Source organism: Benincasa hispida, chromosome 6 (genome assembly GCF_009727055.1).
Source record: "Benincasa hispida cultivar B227 chromosome 6, ASM972705v1, whole genome shotgun sequence".
NCBI lineage: Eukaryota > Viridiplantae > Streptophyta > Magnoliopsida > Cucurbitales > Cucurbitaceae > Benincasa > Benincasa hispida.
In genome coordinates this window covers 29,578,090-29,600,905 of record NC_052354.1, presented here as the reverse complement: position 1 = coordinate 29,600,905, position 22,816 = coordinate 29,578,090, and the positions used below count along the sequence as shown (strand labels likewise).

At 36.9% G+C, this 22,816-nt stretch overlaps 1 protein-coding gene across 1 annotated transcript in view; it reads left to right on the top strand.

Moving 5' to 3' along the window:
* The first annotated feature begins 329 nt into the window (after nucleotides 1–329).
* LOC120079195 (protein CHROMATIN REMODELING 20) overlaps nucleotides 330–22,816 on the top strand; it is an 88,839-nt gene continuing 66,352 nt past the window's right edge. Inside the window, exons 1-8 of the mRNA XM_039033361.1 lie at nucleotides 330–789; nucleotides 956–1,018; nucleotides 2,789–2,884; nucleotides 2,961–3,052; nucleotides 3,750–3,756; nucleotides 4,076–4,266; nucleotides 4,354–4,600; nucleotides 17,550–17,663. Coding sequence (XP_038889289.1) covers nucleotides 670–789; nucleotides 956–1,018; nucleotides 2,789–2,884; nucleotides 2,961–3,052; nucleotides 3,750–3,756; nucleotides 4,076–4,266; nucleotides 4,354–4,600; nucleotides 17,550–17,663 — 930 coding nt within the window. The 5' untranslated portion in view covers nucleotides 330–669. The remainder of the gene's footprint in view (nucleotides 790–955; nucleotides 1,019–2,788; nucleotides 2,885–2,960; nucleotides 3,053–3,749; nucleotides 3,757–4,075; nucleotides 4,267–4,353; nucleotides 4,601–17,549; nucleotides 17,664–22,816) is intronic.

Here is a 22,816-nt window from a genome sequence, read left to right as displayed (position 1 = left end):
AATTTAATCTCTCAGATAATCGTTACAAACTCAACTCTGCGTGCCAAATGTTCTCTAAATGTTTTTATAAAAATGTTTAAATAAAAATGAATTTTGAAAAATATATTTTCAAAGTCAATCCAAACCGCGAAGAGACCCTATTTTTGAGATTTATTAAGGGTATAAAACTAAAATTGGATATTTAAATATAGGTCAACCAAAGTGGATAGAATGAAATATAAGACTAAAATAATATTTTAACTTTTAACCAAATAAAAAGAAAAAAAAGGAAAAAAAGAAAAAAAGAAAAAAAAGAAAAACTAAATACCTCAAATTAACAAATTAAGAAATAAAATAAATCAAGAGAGCATCCTCCCCGAAATCCTCTGGATACACTGCGACCTTTGTAGTCCCCAACCTCGGTGGTCTGAATTTCAACTCTTTCTTCATCTTTCAAATACTGAGCGTCGAAGAGGCTTGATTTCAACCAATGTTCCTTCCAAATTTGTTCCCAAACCAAAGGAACTAGGATTGAATAAAGAAAAGGATGACTGACTGTTCTTGCCATCTGTTTCCTCGAAGCTTGAGCCTCTAGAAGCATCATTTTCCATTCAAATACTGCCGTCAAGCTTGGTTTACAGGGCATATCCTTTTAACTCATGAATCTTTTGGTTTTAATTTGATCTTGAGATGGAGGAGAAGCACGAGGACGTGGATGATGTAGGGAGTGCGTCCGGCGATTCTTTTATCGATGATTCAGAAGACGATGGGCCATCAACATCTGGGAAGGATGATCAGTTGCATCTCGAGGTAAGCGACATTAGCTTTTCCATATGTATTTGCGAAGTTTTGGTTTCATTTGTTGCTTCATGTCTTGGTAGTCAGTAGATACTTAGGTATTATTATCTGTTTCAGCTCTACCGTATTCTATAGTCTCAAGTGGTATGTTTGTTCTTTGTTTTCGTTCATTGAGCAGGAACCGTTGACTGAGCAAGAAATTGAGGATTTGGTGGCCGAGTTCTTGGAAGTTGAGAGTAAGGTGTCATACTATTCTCTTAGCTTCAACGACTAATGTTCCTATGTTTTTGTTTTCTTTTTTGGTAAGATACAAGATATATATTATGCACATGGCCTATATATACAGCCTAAGGGCAGGGGAATAGAAAACCCCCTCCCTCACCAAAAAGACTAAAAGAGAGCTTTCCAATTTGATTGTATCATGAACAAGCTGTAATTATAAAAGAAGTTTTTGTGCTTCATGCACCACAAAGAAGCTAAGAATTGGATGTTACTACCAAAAGAACCAAAGCAACGTTCTAACAGCCATACCCCACAAGACTTTTCCTCTGTTTCTCAAGTTCCAAACCACCAAATCATTATGTTGCCAATGTTTTGTGATTGTAGTATTTATAAATAGCTTCTATTTTGATAGAATCCTCACAAAATGTTGGAAGTATCACTATTGGTATGAGACATTTTGGGTGGTTTCAAAAATAAATCCACAAGGATTTATACTTAAAGTGGACAATATTGTACCATTATGGAGATATGTGGAGGGTCGGTTGTCCTTATCATAGTTGTCATGCCTCCATCAATTGAAAAAGGTGAAAATCTGTATCCTAGATGATGATCTTGATATTATTGACATAAAGAGACAGAACAAAGCTCTCTTAGCCAATTGGAAATGGAGGTTTTCTAAGAGAGCCGCTCTATGGAGGTAAGCTATCAAAGTAGATTAAATTTGGGTTTTTCCACTTTGATTGAACCAAACCCCCAGCAAAAAGCATCAGCAAGAGGGCTATGGTCCTTCATTGTAAGGTACATTACCTTATATACAAAAACCTTAGATAAAGGGTTAAAAGGATAACTCTCTCCAAGAATCAAATCAAAAAGACTTTATTAGGAATCAAAAGTTATGAATACAAGAAGAAAATTCTCTATTTATATAGAATTGGAAGCGAACTGACCCAAATCCTAATTACTCAAGGAAACTAATCCTAATTAACCAAGGAAATTAATACTAATCATAATTAATCGAAGAAACTAATCCTAATCAATTAAGGATTTGTCTAATATACCTTAATTTACTCTAATCCTACTACATCAAGTTGATTCAAATGGGCTACTATGGTTCCATTTTTCAACACGAACCTCTTCTAGTACCTTGTCATTCCTAGAAATCCCCGCAACTCGGTGGTAGTTATTGGTAAAGGCCAATTTACCATAGCCTGTATTTTATCTCCAACAGCTTCACCTCTTTTCAAACGCCGCACTGAACGTCCTAAATATTTGGTCCTTGATTGATAGAAAACACACTTATTTCATTGACAAATAATTGGTTATCTCTTGGCACATTGAACACCACAGACAAGTGTTTCTCATTAGTATCCATGTTCGGGTTGTATACTAATATGTAATCGAAGAATACTAAGATAAACCTCCCCCAAAAGGGTCAGGGAATCTGGTTCATTAGTGTTTGGAAGGTAGCTAGGGCATTAGTTAGCCCAAAAGGTACAACCAGACACTCATAGTGCCCTTCATGGGTTATAAAGGCTATCTTGGGCAAAACCCTCTAGTGCATTCTTATCTGATGATTTGGATGCATGTTCAAGTATTGCTCTTGAGCTTCTGTCTTTTTCCAATGTTTTATCTTCCATTCTTTTGAATGGGAGTACTTTTTTCTTTTTGTAATTTTGTAGGGTGTTGATAGCTTTATGTTATTTGTTCTGGGCTCCTTTTATCCTAGGTTTAATATTATTTCAGTATTTTAGAAAGAAATATCTAGAAAGTTCACTTATGCTCATGTTAGGCTGCAGAAGCTCAAGAAGCACTTGAAAAGGAGTCTCTTGCCAAAGTGGAGAATGAAGTTCGAGAAGAATTGGCATTGATTCTTAATGGTGATGATGTTAGTTGTTGCCTTGTCTCAGTACTTTTAAATTCTGTCATATTTACCATCAATAACGTGCTTTCTTGTCTTACAGTTGGAAACGGCCATTGCAAATGAAATGGCTACTTTTATAGAAGAGTGGGAAGTTGTGCTCGATGAGCTTGAGATTGAGAGTGCTCATTGTTGGTATGCTTTTCTTCTCTCTCTTCACCCCCCCCCCCCCCCCCCCCCCACCCACACACACACACACACACACACACACACACTCAAAGAAACAGAACTTTCTTTCTTCAATCAAATTAACACTGAACAAATATTTCAATACCTGAATTTGTTAGGATTCAACCTAGCAAAAAATTTAATACTTGAATTTGTTAGGGTGGATGATTATTAACCCATTGTTATTAAAAAGGCTCCATAGTGTTTTGAGTAATGCTAATCTGGTCCTAAATTTTTTAAAAGATTATCATATTTGGTCCCTTGTTTGTTATCATGTTTTTCTGTGGGTTTCAAATTTAAAACTTTTTGTAACTATTCTATAGCCATTATTTTGCATAGTTGGAGTCTTTATAGAGGATTCTCCTCCTTTTTGTGGGCTGTTTTCTTTTTGTTGTTTTTGTATTCTTTCATTTCTTCTCAATGAAAATGGATTTTCCATTAAAAAAAAAAGGTTATCAGATTTACCCTCACTTAGTTTCTTCTTCTTTCTTTGTTGAAAAGGAGACAATAAAATTAATAATAAAGAGGAAATCGGAGAGTTATTCAAGTCTACGAAGGGTAGACTTAAAAACAAAAAGAACAGAAAAAGTAATAAAAATCGTCCTAATTTTTTGATGCATCAATTCTTTCTTATGCTTTTAAGTTTATCATTTGGCATGGGCAGCAGCTTTGTTTGTATTTCTCTTTACTTTTTTTTTTTTTTTTTTCCCCACTCCTTTTGAAGTTTTTATACTTTGGGCAATCGTATCTTTTCATCTTTTCAATGAACATTTTGTTCCCTTGTTAAAGAAAAAAAAAGAAAAAAGAAGCAGCTCAGGGTGATTTTTCTGATATTTTAGTCTTCCTGTAAATTTATCTGTACATTCGTCATATTCTTTATGAGTTGTGTGTATGATCTGGAGTGTTGCTTGTGGTCTGTGATGTTCCTCTTCTATAAGTTATGGTCTTCTTTTATCCAGGATGCTTTTATTTAATTACCTCTCTGAATAGGAGCAACTTGATGGTGCTGGTATCGAGCTACCAAGTCTCTACAAGCTAATTGAAAGTCAGGCTTCTAATGGTTGCTTTACTGAAGCTTGGAAAAAAAGGATACACTGGGTAGGGTCTCAGGCAACTGGTGATCTTCTTGCATCTGTATCTGATGCAGAGAAGACCCTCCAAATTGAAAGGCCTGTAAGGAGGTACAACATTCCCTTATGATACTATGAAGCTTGTAAGAACTGAGATATTCAATTCACATATGTTTATAACATCTGCTTTGGGCTTAGACGACATGGTAAACTGCTGGAGGAGGGAGCAAGTGGATATCTGCAGAGGAAATGTTCCACTCACGAGATCGAGGGAATTGGTACAGAAAATTCGGAAGTTGATTGGTGCTCTCTTAATAAAGTTTTTTCAGAAGGCTCAAAGGACAACGACACATTGTTCGGCAGCAAGAACTGGGCTTCTGTTTACTTGGCTAGCACTCCTCAACAAGCTGCAGAAATGGGACTCAAATTTCCTGGAGTTGATGAGGTACGTTTTTTTTTGAAAAATCACTGTAAAATAAACAGGTAGAGTTTGGTTTTCAGCTTCATTATTGGTGTTTGCCTTGTTGCTTTTATTATGTTTTACACTGTGCTTTTCTTTTTGGAATTCTGTAAATTTTTGTGCTTTCCACAGCTAAACAATCGTGGAAATCTTCTATTTTCAAGGATTATTTTTCTCTTTATCTTGGTGCTTTAAGCACAAATGATAGGATACAAGGAATTTGAAATCTTACTTACCTCAACCCAATATCGTGCTTTCCATGCAAGAATGATGGGGAAACAACTATTCACTTCTTCCTATTTTTCTCTTTCTCCTTCAAGTTCTTTTTGTTTTTTTCCTTAGTACAATTGGAGTAGGGGGATTCGAACCATAGACCTCACAGTTACTAACATACTTGTATGCCAATTGAGCTACGCTCGATTTGGCCTTCTCCTTCAAGTTATAGGGGAGAGCTCATTGAATCTCTGCCTTTGTCCTAGATGGACAAGTCAGTTCTGGAGCAACCCTTTTGTGCTCATAATTTTAGATGGACAAGTCAGTTCTGGAGCAACCCTTTTGTGCTCATAATTTTAAGGGAAAGGTTTTTTCTAGTCATCAGTTTAAGGGTAAAGGGCTATCAAGAAGATTAATTTTGGTCATTAGTTTTTATTTTTTATTTTTGTTTTCTAGAAAAGGTACTAAGCTTTTCATTCAGGAAATAAAAAGATAAAACTAATGCTTTGAGATACAAGAGAACTAAAAGTGTTACAGCTAAGTTAGGTCACAACAATAATGAGGAAAAAGGAAAAAAAATATATAAAGAAAGCATAATTATGAAGGTGAAATAAAAGTAGGCCAATTGCAATAAATATCTTGAATTGAAAATCCTTCAAACTTCTTGGGCTCTTGGACTTCCATAAAGATTTGAAAACCATCTTATCCAGAGGATTAGAAATAGCCACGTGCCTGGAAAGGGAATTTACTGAAAAAATCCTAGAAGACTCAAAGACCAAATGCGACTATCTGGTTGAGCAACCACCCTTTTCCCAGTAACAAACTTAATGAAATCTGAAAATCAATAATCACCTCCTCTTTTAGCAACCGACGAAAGAATATAAACCAAGAAGATGAAGCTTCATCCCAATGGTCTAACTAAAACCAAACCATTGGGCTATAATGCAATTCTAAATAAACCAGGAAACCTTTAACTCAAAGGCAATAAATCCATCCAAGGATCAAGCCAAAATGTGAATCTGGTACCAAAACCAAGATTAGAAACTGCTAAATCAATTCAAGGATCAAGCCAAGAGGCTTGGTTTGCAGCTTTTGAAGAAAACAAGGCTAAAAAGTAGAAAAGTCTATGTTCCAAACTTGAATTCTTTGATGCTAAGTTTGGAGATAACAGTATTTCTCCTCTTGAATTTGGCACTTGGTTGGCTATTAAGGGAGAAATCATGGAATTTTATCTTATGGAGGAACGGAATTTTCTTCAGAAGAGCAAATTAATTTGGCTCAAATTGGGCGATGAAAACACTAAGTTCTTTCATATTTTTTTGGAAGTCAAGAAGAGGAAAAATCTCATAACTGAATTAGTATCAAATAATGGGTTTCTTTTCTTTCTAATCTGGAAATTGAATTTGAAAAATTGGGTTTCTTCTCCACTTTGTTTCAGAAAGATCCTGGCTACCGTTCTATTCCAATCAATTTCCAATGGTCAAAGATATTTGCTTTTCAGAATACATCACTCACAGGCTGAAAGGAGATGACCACTATCAAGGTTTTAGCTGATACAATTTGCAAAAAAAGATTTAGCTGTGAGTGTATGTATATCAATTTCCAACTGGAAATTCGTCTTAAAGACTTCTGTCCTATTAGCCTCCCTGTATATGTATATCAAGGTTTTAGCTGAAAGATTAAAGAAAGTTATGCCAAGCATCATCTTCTCTTCTCAAAGTGCCTTCATCAGTGGTAGACAAATTTTAGATCCAAATTCTTCTTGCTTGTGAAATTGTGGAGGAATATAGACCAAAGAAGAAAAAAGGTCAGATCCTAAAATAAGGTTTGGCAAAAGCTTTTGATCGAGTGGATTTAGATTTTCCTGAAAATGTGCTCTTCCTGAAAGACTTTGATAAAAAAATGGATTACATGGATCAATGGATGTGTCTGCGACCCAAAGTTCTCAATTTTTATTAATGGAAGACCTTGTGGTAGAATTCAAGCTACAAGAGGAATTAGGCACGGGGACTCTCTTTCTCCTTTTCTTTTCCTGCTAGCTACTGAGGTGTTAAATGCTTTGATAAATCTCATCTATGAAAAAGGGTTATATGAAGGCTTTGTCGTGGGAAAAGATAAGGTACATGTTTCATTTCTTCAATTTGCTGATGATACGCTCCTTTTTTTGCAAATATGATGATGAGATGTTGAATGCTCTTATTAAATTAAAGCAATTGAGCTGTCCGAATGGTGCTTTGGGAAAAAGTGAATTGGGAACATCAACTTTATGTGGCTTGAATGTGGATGATGTTAAATTTCAATATGCAGCTTCTTGTTTGAATTGCAAGGTTGAATGCTTGCTGTTTATGTATTTGGGACTTCGACTTGGTGGGTTTCCAAAGAAAGCTTCTTTCTGGCAGCCAGTAATTGACAAGATTAAAAAATATTAGATGGATGGAAGCGGTTTTATTGATTATCCGAATTTATTATATCTTTTATCTGTCTCACGGAGGTTGTCTTATGCTATGCAAAGCGGTTTTATTGAATATCCGAATTAATTATATCTTCATTCTTAGTGACAGCAAAGGTGATTTTGTACATTGAAAGAATCTTGAATTCTTTCTTTTGGGAAGGACTTAAAAACGGCGAAAATCGATCATCTGGCGAAATGGGAGATGGCTTCTAAAAGTTAGTTGAATGGAGGTCTTGGAATTGGTGGTTGAAACAAAGAAATATGGCATTATTGGCTAAGTGGAGCTGGTGGTATATACATGGAGAGGAGTCTCTTTGGTGTAGAGTTATTCAAAGCATTCATGGCAAATATCAATAAAATTATCACACTTCTGGAACATTTGGGCCAAGTCTTTGTAGTCCTTGGATAAATATTTCTAAAATTTGGAGGCAAGTCGACTCTTTTGCTATTTTCAAACTGGGTTCTGGAAGCAGAATCTCTCTTCGGTAAAATATTTGGTGCAACATTAATTCTTTATTATCAAGGTTTCCTGATTATATAGAGTTGGGAAGTTTCCCAATGGTTCAATTCTTGATCATTGGGATACAAGCACCTTTTCATGGTCTAGTTTCTTCAAGAGATTGCTGAAAGATGATGAAGCTGCTGATTTCCAGATTTTATTGAGTTTATTGTCTAATGTGCAAGTAAATTTTCATCCTGATTGATATGTATGTATGGAGCTTGGATTCTCGAGGAAAGTTCTCTTTTAGATATCTTTATAAACACTTGGCTGCCTTTGTTGCTATGGATAAGTTAGTTTATAATGCTTTATGGAAGACAAAATGCACTAGAAGAATTAGCATTCTTACTTGGGTAACGATGCTTGGGTCCATAAATTGTTCCTCCATGCTACAAAAGAAGCGTTCTCCGTGCTGTTTGTCTTTTTCCATGTGTTTGCTTTGCAAGGCCAATTTGGAGAACCTACAAGACATTCTTTGATTGTATCTTCTCACGAGTTTGTTGCGAATGTTTATTCTCTATCTTTCACTTACAGTGGGTGTTTGGTGAAATGTTCAAAGATAGTGCATTACAACTCTTGGTTGATCCACCTATGAAACCTCAGTCTCAGTTGTTTTTGTCAAATGCGATTAAAGGAATTATCGCAGAGATTTGGTTTGAGAGAAAATCAACGAGTATCTCAAAATAAATCTATGCCTTCTTTGAACTGTTTTGAATTAGCTTGGATTAAGGCTTCTTCCTGTTGCTTAGAGATGTCTACAGGACGGGGTAGGGCCGAGTATAGCTTCCCTATCCCCATCCCTGCTCCCCATATCATTTCCTATCTTTGTAAAATTTTCCATGTGGTTCAAGGGGAGGATTCCCCATGGGGAAATTTTTTTCCCACTTAAAACAACTAACTTAAATCAATACTAGGGAAAAGTTCTAATTAAATAGTCAAGTTTCTCACAATTTTTTAATATGAATAGCTCGATATGGACAATTTGAATTTGAAGAGAAATTACTAATTTTTTTTTCTAATAGAAGAAAATAATTACCAATCAAATTAGGGTTAGTTACTGATATAGCAAAATGGACTAAAATATTTACCAATATAGCAAAGCTAAAAAAAAAAATTACCGAATGCAAACAAGGTTGTTTGCTTACTCTCTGTTAGTGGTAAGAAAGGAGGCATTGGAAAGACTAGCCATACTAAAGTCGAGGCATTTTGGAAGCGACTAGTCGCTTCTGGCCAAGCTTCTATCAGGTTAACCACTACATAAATAAAGAAATCCATATACCAGCCATGAGCGATAGTAGAGCCTAGAAAGGCACAAGGCAGGATCGAAGAACTTAGTGTGGAATGCTCAGGGAAGGAGCAGAGAAAGGGTTGTGCACCTTCCGCCCTATCTTACTAATAATATTGAAGGGCTTTGATGCCAGCAAGCACCCTTGTTGTTTTTGGGGAGTAGGGTTCCAAACCTTGTTAGTCTTTTTATATAATAAGCTACCTTTCTCTAATGATAAGGTCAGCTTCATAGCTCCAAACCATACAAGGTGGAAGCCAAACCAATTGAAGGAAGAGCTGGAAAATCCTGTACAAAAAAGTGGGCGTGACCCGACTCGATTATACTCTGACCAACTGTACGCGTTAACCCTCAACTTTCTTCTTTCTAATTGCTCTCAAGCTCAATTCGGCGGTGAAGCTCTCATCTCACAATCTTCCTTCCAAACACCACCGTGATTGTAGATCTTCATTTTGTTCTTCAGTTTGATTCTTCTTCATTTTGTTCTTTACTTTCTTTCACTCAATTTCCATTCTCTCTATCGATCAATTTGTTTTTTGCCACTACCTATTGATTTGAGTTCCATTTTTCTTTTCTTTTCAATGTATTGTGGTTTCATTCCTTGAATCTTTATGAATTTTGATATGAAATTGCTTATTTTTGTTGATATTGCATTCCTAGGAATCTCCACCTGCCTCTGAATTTGGAAATCAAGTTGCATAAAGAGAGGATTTGAGTTCTTTTCTTTTGGGAGCTTTTTTGATAGACATCTACAAGTGTCAATTCAAACATATTCATTATCTTGACTATTAAAGAATACAACTTAAAATTTAAATATAATATTTATATAATAATAGTAGTAACATAGCATCAAATTATTATAATAAGCAAAAAAAAGAGGCTAAAGGGGCGGGGATGGGGATGGTTCCCTGTCCTTGGCCCCGTTGAGCCTGAGGGAATCTTTTTCCCCCACTCCCTTCTCCATTTTCTGCGGGAAACATAGACATCTCTACTAGTGCTCTATTTCCCCTTTTTTAGGTTTTTCAAGACGTGTGTTTAAATTGGAATGCCTTTATTTAGCATGAATAAGTCTTACATACATTGGCATTAGGTTCAATTTTGATTTTGGTTACAAACTCTTTTCATTTCATCAATGAAAGATCTTGTTTCCTCTTTTTTTTTTTTGGAGGCTTTGACCAAATGTTCCAGACGTGTGCCAATTGAATTTACTCCTTCCATGAATACTCGGGACAACTTGTGGTGTGTTAAATTTGTATATTTTTGAATAAATCAGAGTAATTCAGAGTACATAATCAACCTTCCACAAGGTGAATAAATAGACATCAATAAACCAATAAAGAAAAATACATAGATGAAAATACCAAAAAGGAAATAGTAATGGAAAATAAAATAATTAGGAATATACCCTAATTTCCTTTTAACACCCTCCCTCAAACTCAAGGTGGTAGATTGGCGAACAACTTGAGTTTGCAAAGATAACTTCTAAAAGAAATCAGCAGATTTGGGATAGAAATAGAAACCCACGAAGAACGAAAATATAAAGTAGGCTGGAAACAGAAATCCACGAAAAACGGAAACAAGAACTTCTGGGCTAGAAACATAGATCCTCATATCGAGATCTATAACAAAACCTACAACTTCTGGGCTGAAATAAAGATCCTCGTATAGAGATCGAAAACAAAACTCACGAGCAACCGATTTGAAAATGGAATAAAGACCTTTGTGCAAAAGGAGATTTGCCATAATCGCAAATAAACCAAATTGAACCAACTTAAACCAAACCAAACTTGAGAGAACCCAACTAATTAAACCAAACCAAACTGAGTGAACCCAACTAATTAAACCAAACCAAACTGAAACCGGGTTGACCGAAGTGAATCGAACCGGCCTAATTGAACCAAATCTAGAACTTCAATGGAAAATACCCTAAAAAAATTGAACCTGAAACCCACGAAGGGAGATGTTGCTCTGCACGAACAGGGAGGAGCGACTGGAAATGCAACGACCGGGTTGGAGTGACAGATTGGTCATGATCTATGGGCAAGCGACATGTTGTAGATCTGGGACAACGAGCGTTCATGGCCGACTTGTGGTATCAAGCCAACCGAATCTGCAATGACGAACAATTTGACGAACAGAGACTGGGCGGTGCGATGTGGATTAAGGCAAGAGCAATGTGAAATCTGAGGCTATAGCATGGCCGGTGACTGGAGCGCGGATTTGTGCGAACTCCTCAGATCTGGACGGCGAAGGAGATTCGGGTTGGGGTTTAGCGGCCAATCTGCATAGGTCGACACTCTGGACGTGGTCGATGCCGGAATAGGTGACAGATTATCTATACTAAAACCCTAATAGGCGACGAGTTTGCCTTCATCGTCGCCAATCGACGGAGGCAGAGAACGAACAGGGCTTTGACGGTTAGGGTTCGATAAAACAAAACTTAATGTTCTGATACCATGTTAAATTTATATACTATTAAATAAATCAGAGTAATTCAGAGTACATAATCAACCTTCTACAAGGTGAATTAATAGACATCAATAAACCAATAAAGGAAAATACATAAATGAAAAAATACCAAAAAGGAAATAATAATGGAAAATAAAATAATTAGGAATAAACCCTAATTTCATTTTAACATACTAAAAGACTAATTCTTGAATGAAATGATTCTCTACCAAAATGGGAGAGAAGGATCTTAGAGGGAATTAGTTACAAGATGTTTGTCTAACTATCATAACAACTAACAATTAACGGACTCCTTTATCCTTTTAGCTAGTTATTTACGAAAGAGCCCTTTCGGCCTTACACCAATCCACCCCTCCCAAAATCAAGCTCGTCCTCAAGTGAGCTAAGAAGCTAACGAAAGTCATCTGGTGCATAAAATGACTTCAAATCGGCAATATTGAAGACTGGGTTGACATGTAGATCTTTTGATAGCTCAATTCGATAAGCATTGGTACCATATTTTGTTAGTACTTTACATGGTCGCTGTCTATCCTTCAATTTATTATAAGTTCCAGTGGGAAATCGGCTTTTGTGTAAATGAACCAGCACGAGATCTCCTTCTTCGAACGTTACTTCTCTTCTTGACTTATCCTTGGCTACTTTGTACGACTAGGTTGTTTTTTCTAAGTGATCATGGACTTCCTTGTGTAGTTCTTGTATTCTTTCCACCATATTTCCAGCTTCAATACTTACATCCACAAAGGATGGTAAGTTGGCAAGGTCAAATGTGAGTCTTGGAACTCGAGTATATACTACTTCAAACGGGCATTTTTTGGTTGATCTGTTCTTCATATTATTGAAGGCAAACTCGGCTTATGCAAGGGCTAGGTCCCATTGTTTTGGTCTTGAGCCACTTAAACAACCTATGAGATTTCCCCATGTTCTCTTGGTTTCCTCCGTTTGGCTGTCTATTTGTGGATGAGATGTAGTACTAAATTTCAGTGTAGTGTCAAACTTCTTCCATAGAACATACAAAAATGGCTAAGGAACTTGACATCTCTGTCCGAAGTGATGGATTTAAGCACTCCATGAAGTCTAACACCTTTTCTAAAGAGGTTAGCAATGTAGACCGCATTATTTGTTTTCTTGCAAGCTAAAAAATGAGACATCTTGCTGAAGTGATCAACAATCACCATAATTGCATCATATCCCCGTTGTGTTTTAGAAAGTCTAAGTACAAAATCAACTGATAAGTCTTTCGAAATGGTTGTGTGTATAGGTAAAGGTGTGTATAAGCCGGCATTTGTGGAAGTCCCTTTGGCTCTTTGGCATACGACACTTCTTCTAACAAAATTATTAGTGTCTCTTCGAATTTGTGGCCAATAGAATCTCATAGAGACTAAGTCAAAAGTCTTATCTTGGCCAAAATGTCCTGCCAATCCTCTTGAGTGAACTTCCTTTATTAGAGCCTCTTGAAAGAGTTGTGTGGGATGCATAATAGTTCACCTTTGAATAGGAAGCCATTTACAATATGAAAATCTTCTGAATTTATGTAGTGCAATTGTACCATACCTTTCCAAAGTCCATATCTTCTTCATATAGTTCTGGAAGGTGGTTGAATGCAATCATTTCAATAGATAGGATGGTTAACAAAGAACTCTTTCGACTTAAGGCGTCAACAACTTTGTTTTCTTTGCCGGCTTGATGCTTGATAACAAAATCAAACCATTGGATGTATGAAATCCACCTTGCATGCATTCGACTTATGTTCTTTTGAGCTTGCAAGTATTTTAGTTGAGAAGTGATTGGTCAACAAAAGGAACTCCCTGGATAGTAAGTAATGCTCCCACTGTTTCAATGCTCGGACAAGAGCATATAACTCTTGTTGATAGGTACTCCATGTTTGCCTCAAGGTGCTGAGCTTCTCACTAAAATATTCTATTGGATGGCCTTGTTGAGACAAGACACCACCAATCCCCACGCCACGTGCATCAACTGCTACTTCGAATGGAACTGAAAAATTTGGTAACTTCAAAACAGGATTGGTGCTCAACTTCTTTTTAACACAATCAAAGCTGGTCTGTTGCTTTTCACGCCATGTAAAGCTGCCTTTCCTCAAACAATAAGTTATTGGTGCTGTCAACGAGCTGAAGTCTTTAATAAACTTCCTATAAAATGATGCCAAGCCGAGGAAAGCTTAGATGTCTTTCACTGTTGATGGAGTTGGCCAATGAGTGATTGCTTCAATTTTCTTTGGATCAACTTGGATTTGGTTTTGGCCAATTAGGGAGCCAAGGAATGCAATCTCCTTCACAAGAAAAAGACACTTCTTGTGATTGACATATAACTCCTCTGCTGTCAAGGCTTGAAATAAGCTTTTAAGGTGCTGTAAATGCTCCTCAAAGTTTCTGCTATACACCAAAATATCGTCAAAATACACTACGATAAATTTGTTAAGGAAAAGATGAAGTACTTGATTCATAAGTCTCATGAATGTGCTTGGAGTATTTGATAATCCGAATGGCATAACTAGCCATTCAAACAATCCTTCATTAGTTTTGAAGGCTGTTTTCCACTCATCTCCCGGCCTATACGTATTTGGTGATATCCGCTCTTCAAGTCCACCTTAGGAAAGATCAATGCTCCTCCAAGTTGATCAAGTAGATCACTTATTTGAGGAATTGGAAAGTAGTATTTCACAGTGATTCGATTGATGACTCTACTATCCATGTACATCCTCCAACTACCATCTTTTCTAGAAGTAAGAAGGTCTGGTACTTAGCACATGGGCTTAGACTTGGTTGAATATGCCCTTTTTTGAGCAAATTCTCAATATGATGATGAAGGATTTTGTACTCCTTAGGACTCCTCTTGTATTGAGGCAAGTGTGGTAATGTCGCTCCCAGAATTAAATCAATGTGATGTTGAATGTTTTGAAGTGGGGGTAACCCCACGGGTTCTTCCTTCAATTGTGGGAATTCATCAAATAATTTTTGTATTTCAGGAGGGATTTCGCCATCTTGCATGTCATTGGGCTTTTCAGCAACAAGCCCCAAAATATCAGCTTCTCTTTCCTTTATCAAGGTTTTGCCACTGATTGTAATAAACAAGTGGCCGCTGTCTTTTTTCTTTGACTTAACCCCCTCTTCATTCTTCTATCAATGGGAGTAATACAATCTTCTTATCCATCTATTGGAATTCATATGTATTTTCTCTTCTCTTGTGTAAGGCTCGAGTGTCAAATTGCCATGGTCTCCCTAAGAGGACATGGCATACATCCATCTCCAACACGTCACACACAATTTGATCTTTGTATCCACCTTTAATCAAGAGGGGAACAGTGCATATCTCATTTACTTGAACCTCTCTACCCTTTTTCACCCAACCAATCTTGTAAGCATTTGGGTGAGGCTCCACCTTGAGGTTCAATGCTGTCACAAACTTCTTGGACACGAAGTTCTCACTACTTCCACTATCCTGTCTTAAAAAGATAATGCACAAGGAAACTTCTTGGACACAAACTTCTTTAGAAGCAATGTGCAACAACTACTTTCTGGTCCATCTCTCAACAAATACTCTAATTTACTACGGATTAATGGGATGAAAGTAGTGCTGGTTGAAATTTGGTTTGAAAGAAACCAAAGAGTGTTCATTGGTAAGGAAACTCCTTGGTTTGCTCATTTTGAGACGGCAAAACTCAACGCTTCTCTTTGGTGCTCCCTCTCTAAATGTTTTGAAGCCTACTCCTTGCAAGACATAAGCTCAAATTGGCCGGCGTTCTTACAAATGGAAACTTAGTTGAAGATTCGTCGGATGTGGCAGTAGATTAATTTTCCTTTGTATTCTTAATTGTTTTAATTTCCTTGCTGTATTTTTAGTTCGTTGCAGCTTCTGTTTGTGAAGCTTTTCCTTGTCTTTTCTCATTAGTATTATCTTGTTGCTAGCCTTTAATGGCTCATCAATTTTGTTGGATGTGATGAGGGTGTTATGTGGGTGTCAACCTAGTTGAGATGCTCGGGTGCACCTGCTGATCCTTTAGTTTCTTGCTTGGTTCTTTGTATTCGCCTTTATTTCTAAGTTCACATCTCTTGTACTAAATCTTATTGATTAATAAAGGCCGTTTCCTTTTCAAAAAAAAAAAAAAAAAAGAGACAATGCCGTTGAGGGTTGGATTCTCCTTAAAGAGCAATTAGAACCCTTTGGAGAACACAAGATGATCTTTCTCCTTCATTTGGCTCGATCAACTCCATCTCCTTTTTAAGTTGCTCATTGTTTTCGGTCAACATTTCTTCTATGTAAGTTACCTTCTTCCTTTGAGGGCACTCATTGGACAAATGGCCAGCTTGGCCACATCGAAAGCATTTGTCCAATGAAGGCCAATTGTAAGGATTTTGGGTTTTCTTCTTGTTGGCAGCTTTGGTGTTCTTTTCCACGACCTCCCCAAGCTTTTCTTTCTCCTTTTCTTTGGCTGAAGATGTGGATGATGGTTGGTTAGTACCTTTGGATGAAGAATTCACTCTCCTACTTGTGGATACTTCCCACGGGGCCTTTCTTGAAGCTTTCTTGGAGCGAATTTCATTGAGTTCTTCCACTGTTTCAGCAAAAGCAATCACATCAGCCAACAAATTGAATTGTTGAAGTTTTACCTTCTCTTTGATGTCCATTCTCAACCCACTAATGAACCATGCTATCAAGTGTTGTTCATCGTCAGCCAAATTAGTTCTTGCTCCCAAATGATGGAATTCTTCCACGAAATCAGCTACTGTTTGAGGGCCTTGTCTACAATTTTGGTACTGATTGTACAGTGTTTGCTCGTAATTGGGAGGAAGAAATCTTTCTTTCATCAACCGTTTCATCTTCTCCCACGTTCGGATAGGCCTCTTGCCTTGTCTTTTTTGATTTACTTCCAATTGATCCCATCACGTGGATGCTCCTCCTTTCAACTTGAAGGCAACCAATGGAACCTTCTTGTGATTCGGTGTGCCCATGTAATTGAAAAAATTCTGTTGTTGTTGATCCAATCAAGAAAAATTTCGATGTCACATTTACCATTATAGAAAGGCAAGTCAATCTTTATTTTGTAGTCGTGCTGATTACCTCTAGTTTCATATCTTCCTTCTCTTCCCCTTCTTGGAGCATAAAACTCTTCTTCTTGATCACTCTCACTCGAAGAATCCCAATCTTGGTCTTCTTGGATTCTTTCTAGAACATTTGGTCATCTTCTTGGGTTTTCTCCGAGATGCCTATGCATTCTTAAAACCCTTGATGAATTTCTCACTGAAATTGAGAGTTTCTTGGTTGTCCAGCTCCACTCATTCCTCTTCTTCCCCAATTTTGATTGAATGTTGGAGCATCTTCTTCAATTTGGGCCGGTGCCGCCAATGCATCCATCCTTCTCACAAGTGTTGCCACTGTTTCTCGAAGGTTGTTCAACGAACCGTGAATTCCCTCCAACGAGTCTTCAACGGATAACAAGCGTCTCGTTGTAGTTCTTAGAGAGAGGATGGGGTTTCTTCCGCCTCTTGATCTAGCGTCGGAGCATCTCCTTCCTTTGGGTGGGTGACTCTTCTTCCCGCCATTCGTCCAAGGATTCGTCGCTCTAATACCAAATTTGGTGCAATACCAAAAGACTAACTTTTGATTGAAATGATTCTCTACCAAAATGGGAGAGAAGGATCTTATTTGTAGAGGGAATTAGTTACAAGATGTTTAACTAACTATCATAACGACTAACCATTAATTAACTCCTTATCCTTTTAGCTAGTTATGTACAAAAGGGCCCTTTTGACCTTACACCAACTTGACACCAAAGAGGATTTACTTCATTAAAATATCTCCAACTCCACTTAGCTAGGTGCTTCAAATTTCTAGCTTTCAAATTGCTAGTTTTCATTAAATTTTTTAAGTAGGCCCTTTAACATAGATCTAGCACAATTTGAGTCTTCTTGTTTTTATTGACTTGCGCAACCTATGCCTCTATTTTTGTTTATTCTCCATTGCAGACGACTTAAGAATAAATTTCATATTGTTTTATCAGGTAGAGGAGATAGATGATGTTGATGGAAATTCTTGTGATCCGTTTGTTGCAGCTGCCATTGAAAATGAAAAAGAGTTGGTTCTTTCTGAAGAACAAAAGAAAAATTTCAGAAAGGTAATAAATTCATCTGTTCTAGAAATTTAAGAAACGTTTCAGTTCATGTTACTCAAATCCTCATATTCATTAAAACTTCTAAAAAGAAAAGTTAAATTTATATTGATTTTAATTCTTGCATTCATTATAACTTGAAAAAAGTTCTACAAGGGCCTCTCCCAACGATATTCTACTCATATGAAAACAGTAAAAAAAGGTGGGATACTGTGGCGGAAAAGGTTTGATGGAGTGCTCCTATAATTTCTCTCTATTTGTCCATGTTCTATTCTTGGTAAAAATAGATCTGAATCTTGCATTAAAGACCAAGGTTCTTCACAGAAACATTGATGGAGAGAAGTTGCAGACAAGTTGAGTTATTTTTCATTTTTATAGTTGCTGGAAATCTCTGGTTGCAGATTTAGTTAGAAGAAAAGAAAACCTATTTATTTTATTTTATTTATTATTTTTTTTAAAGATTATAGAGAACAACTCTTGTGGGTAGAGTTCTTGTGGAACATCCATTGGATCTCAAATTATTGAGGATACGGGTGTTCATTGATGACTCATTATGGATCTAGAAAAAAATTGCTCTCTCTAACAATCCAAAAAATTATCATTGTCCAGCTTGAAGAATTTAACGTGACCTATCAGTTTATGTTATTGTTTAAAAATTCAAGCACAAGGACACTATTATTAGCTGTACATTTTTTCTAATGTATATTAGTTGTGTACAAGATGGAACTTGAAGTTTAAAAAAAAAAAAAAAAAAAAAGAAAGAAATTGACAGTTAAATAAGTGATTTATATGCTTAAAAAGGAGTGTTTGATGCTTAAAAATGGTGGTTATATATGCTTAAAATGTGAGTTTTATTTTAATTATTATTATTTTTTATTTAAAAAATTTCCATGTCAATGTCTCCTCTAAGTATGTAACGAAGATGTAAGTATAGGAACAAAAATTGAGTATTTCAAACTGGAAGCGAGGTAAGTATGCTCTCTCCTCTCTCCTCTCTTCTCTTTTCTCTCTCTTCCCACCTCCAATTAGCATCAACGTTGTGCCCTTTCTCTGATCAACCTTGCCGCCCTCTTGAGCCCACTTCGCCTCCCTTTCATTCAAAAAGCTTCTCACCATAGTTTGTATTTTATCTTCTTAATGGAAGTCAAGAGCTGTAAGATAAATGAAGTCCACTTTTGTGTTCGGTTTGAAGATGGAAAGTTTTCCGTTGAAGATGTGGAAGTCAGCAAGCAGCTCATTTTATCAGAATCGCAACTCATCTGGTTCGTGGATAACATACCAGAAATGATTAAGTTCCCAATCTCGAGCTTCTTTGTAAGCAGTGTTTTCAAAGTACAAGGCACACCTCAAGGCGATGAGTCCCTCGATCGCCTCAAGGCGAGAGGCGATGTTCGAGCGAAGCGAGATGCAATAAATAAATAAATAATATATAATATATGTAGAAGAAGAACATAAGTTTATATACAAATGTCAAAGCCTCAAAGATTAATAATAGTAATCTAATAAATAAAAATAAACAAAACTGATCAAACGTCAAATTCAACATCATCCCTATCTAAATCTAAGGTTTCATCCATTGCTCCCCCTTGGCCATCGTCCTCCTCAATGTCTAATTCTTCTTCATCGTCGTCCTAATCTTCATCACTAAACATTTGTATAGTTGGTGTTTGCTTTTGAACTCTAAAAGTGGAGGCAAAGGCAGTTGACTTTCCTTTTGATCTAATGTACGTGATGGGTCCTCTAACGCCACTAGCACGAGCTACATCTCCCCATGTGAGGTCATCGTCATAAACAACTAACTCATTGTCAACTTCAACTTCATTATTTTCTTCATCCAATGTTCTGACCAACCATTCATTATTCTCGTCTATGTGATCTAAGGAGATTGGATCAATGATCCTCTAAATCAAAGCGTTCTTTAAGTGTTTGATTATACTTTATATGAACGAGATCATTTAAGCACTTCTGTTCCAACCTATTCCTCTTTTTCGTATGAATCTACAAATTATTAACCAATATGGAATTAGAAGTTTGTTTTAAATTTTAAATTAATAATGTAGAAAACAAAATGATCACTTACATGTTAAAAAACACTCCAATTGTTCTCACACCCAGAAGCGTTGCACGTTAGATTAAGGACTCTCATGGCTAACTTTTGCAAAACTGGAGTACTACCACCATAAAGAGCCTACCATGATGCTGTTCACACATTTGACATGATTTAGAAATAACATACTTATATACACTATTAATGTAGTAGGGAATGTCCTTACCTGGCATCTTAACTTTTCTTGTGTTGATTGCTAAGTCAATGCCAAACATGCTTTTAGCTTCAGAATATAACTCTAATTCCACTATGCATTGATTTTGATCACTATTAAATGGTATCAATCTTTGCACAACTTTAAGAAGACTACTCATGACTTTAACATCTCGAGTAATTCTATCCTTGTGCTGATAGAAAAGTGCTGGATTCAAATAATATCCAGCAACATGTAATGGTCGATAAAGTTGACAATCCCATCTTCTATTAATAACCTCCCAAATTGGCTTGTACTTCATCTCATTATCATTAAACCCACTTTTAATGGCCTCTTTTGCCCTATCCATCGCCTCATAGTTATATCCCATTGCAGGTTTATCACCATCGACAAGTTTAAGTACTCGAACTAATGGTCTGGATGCCTTTAAAGTGTAGACCACTGAGTTCCAAAAGGATGACATCAAAACGGTGTCGGCTACTCTCTTTCCCTTTGGATCTTTTGCCCATTTGGAAGTCATCCATTTCTCAGAAATAAACATCTTTCTCAAGTTGCAAAACGTGTAACTGCCGGTCTCACCAATTCATGTTGAATGGTGAACTCCCTCATCATGTTAAGTACATACAAGTGATTATAAATAAAACCACTTAGTGCTACAACCCTTTTAAGGCATCTTTTGATCTGATCAATCTTTCCAATGTCCTCTAATATCAAATCTAAACAGTGGGCAACACATGGAGTCCAATCTAAATGTGACCGCTTAGCTTTCAAATATTTGCCAGCTAGGACATAGTTCGAGGCATTATCAGTCACAACTTGGACAATATTCTCTTCTCCTATCTTTTCCACCATGCTATCCAAGAGTTCAGATACCTTTTCTCTAGTTTTGATGTATGAAGATGCATCAATCGATTCCAAAAACAATGTCTCCGCACTAGAATGCACTAAAAAATTTATCAGGGTTCTATCTCTTCTATCAGTCCACCCATCAGACATTAAAAAACAACCATTTTTTTCCCATTCAATCTCTGGTTGCTCATTAAATTTTTTGTATGTTCTACTTCCATTTTTAAGCACGTCACTCTAGCCTCATGATAAGGAGGAGGTATCAACCCAAGTCCAAATTGTCCTATGGCTTCAATAATTATTTGAAAACTTTTCAACCGAATTGTATTCAAGGGAATAACTGCTTGATAAATCCAACGCATGATAAATTGAATTGTAGCATCTCTCCCTTCTTTGTTGTATTTTTCAATGATGGTTGATTGCTTCAGCTTCTTTAATCTATTCTGATCATCAACGACCTTGGCTGGATTTGGATATACAAATTTATCCATTGCTCCCTTAGTTCGTGGTGGATGTGCTTGCGGTTGTGATTGAATTGCTCGTTTTTTAGATGTTTCGGTACTTGATCCACATCCACCAACTTCCATCTCATCTCCATCTCATCTCCATCTCATCTCCATCTCATCTCCATCAATTATATTCAAATCATAAGCACCACCGTCTCCAACTTTAAATAAAGCCTTCTGCAATCCTCAAACTTTGCAATTCAATCACTCCAGATTCAACATTCCGGAGTCAAGCAATACCTTCATTTAGGGGATTACCCTGCTCCCCTCCTAAGCCAAGAAGTTTAGAAATTTTGGAGTTGGACTCACCTTTTAGTGCGAGCAGTGCTGAATTGGAATTTTGCTCTGTTTCGAATCAAGATGAAAGGCTTCAAGACTCTGCCCTTGGTATAGACCTCCAGGCTTTATTCTCTATTGAAGAAAATGATTTCTCTTTGGAGCATTGCACCCCTTGCCCCCTTCAGTACAGCCTCCAGAAATTCCAGAGCTGTCATCAATAGTTAAGGACTGCGGCTTCATATTGGCCTGAAGTTCCCCTCCCCTATTAGCTTCCTCCCACCCTCCAGTTAATGAAGATTCTTTCATGGAATACAAGGGGTCTTAAAGATTTAAATAAGAGAATTGCACTTAGAAGGCTGCTAAAAAATTTACATCCAGATGTAGTACTTATTCAGGAGTCAAAAAAAGAGAATTTCGATGTTGCCTTCATCAAATCTATTTGGAGTTCTAAAGAAATTGGTTGGGAATCAGTGGAATCTTTGATTATTAACCATATGGGATAGCAGCAAAATTGAAGTTTTAGAATCCCTTAAAGGGGGATATTCCCTGTCAATCAAATGTCGTACCCTATGCAAGAAAATCTGCTGGGTCACCAATGTTTATGGGCCGGTTGATTATAAGGAGAGAAGATATGTATGGCCTGAACTCTCTGCCATTGCAGGTTACTGCCCTGAAGCTTGGTGCTTAGGAGGGGATTTTAACCTAACCCGTTGGAGTCATGAAAGATCACCTGCTGGAAGATATACCAAAGGCATGAAGCTTTTCAATGAATTCATTGATTCAGCCAACCTACTAGAGATTCCTTTATCAAATGGGAAATTTACATGGTCTAGGGGAGAAAATTCCAACTCTAAATCTCTGTTGGACAGATTCTTTATTAACAAGGAATGGGACGAATTGTTTACTAATTCAAAGGTGAACCGCCAGGTACGACTTCTTTCTGATCATTTCCCTTTGTTCCTAAGTGCAGGAACTATTATTTGGGGGGCCCCTCTCCATTCAGATTTTGTAACAGCTGGTTACACAACAAAGATTGTGTCACTTCCATTGAAAACTCCTGGAAAAACAGCAACATAAAGCCAGGCTATGTCATCAATACAAACTTAAGGCTGGTCAAAGAAGCACTAAAAACCTGGTTAGCTGAATATCAAAAAGCACAAAACAGAGAGGAAACGACCCTGTCAAAGGAAATAGCTGAAAAAGAAGCTCAGATTGATTCTTTGGGCTGGGATTCAGTGTTAGTAGCTAGCATATCCAAGCTAAAAAC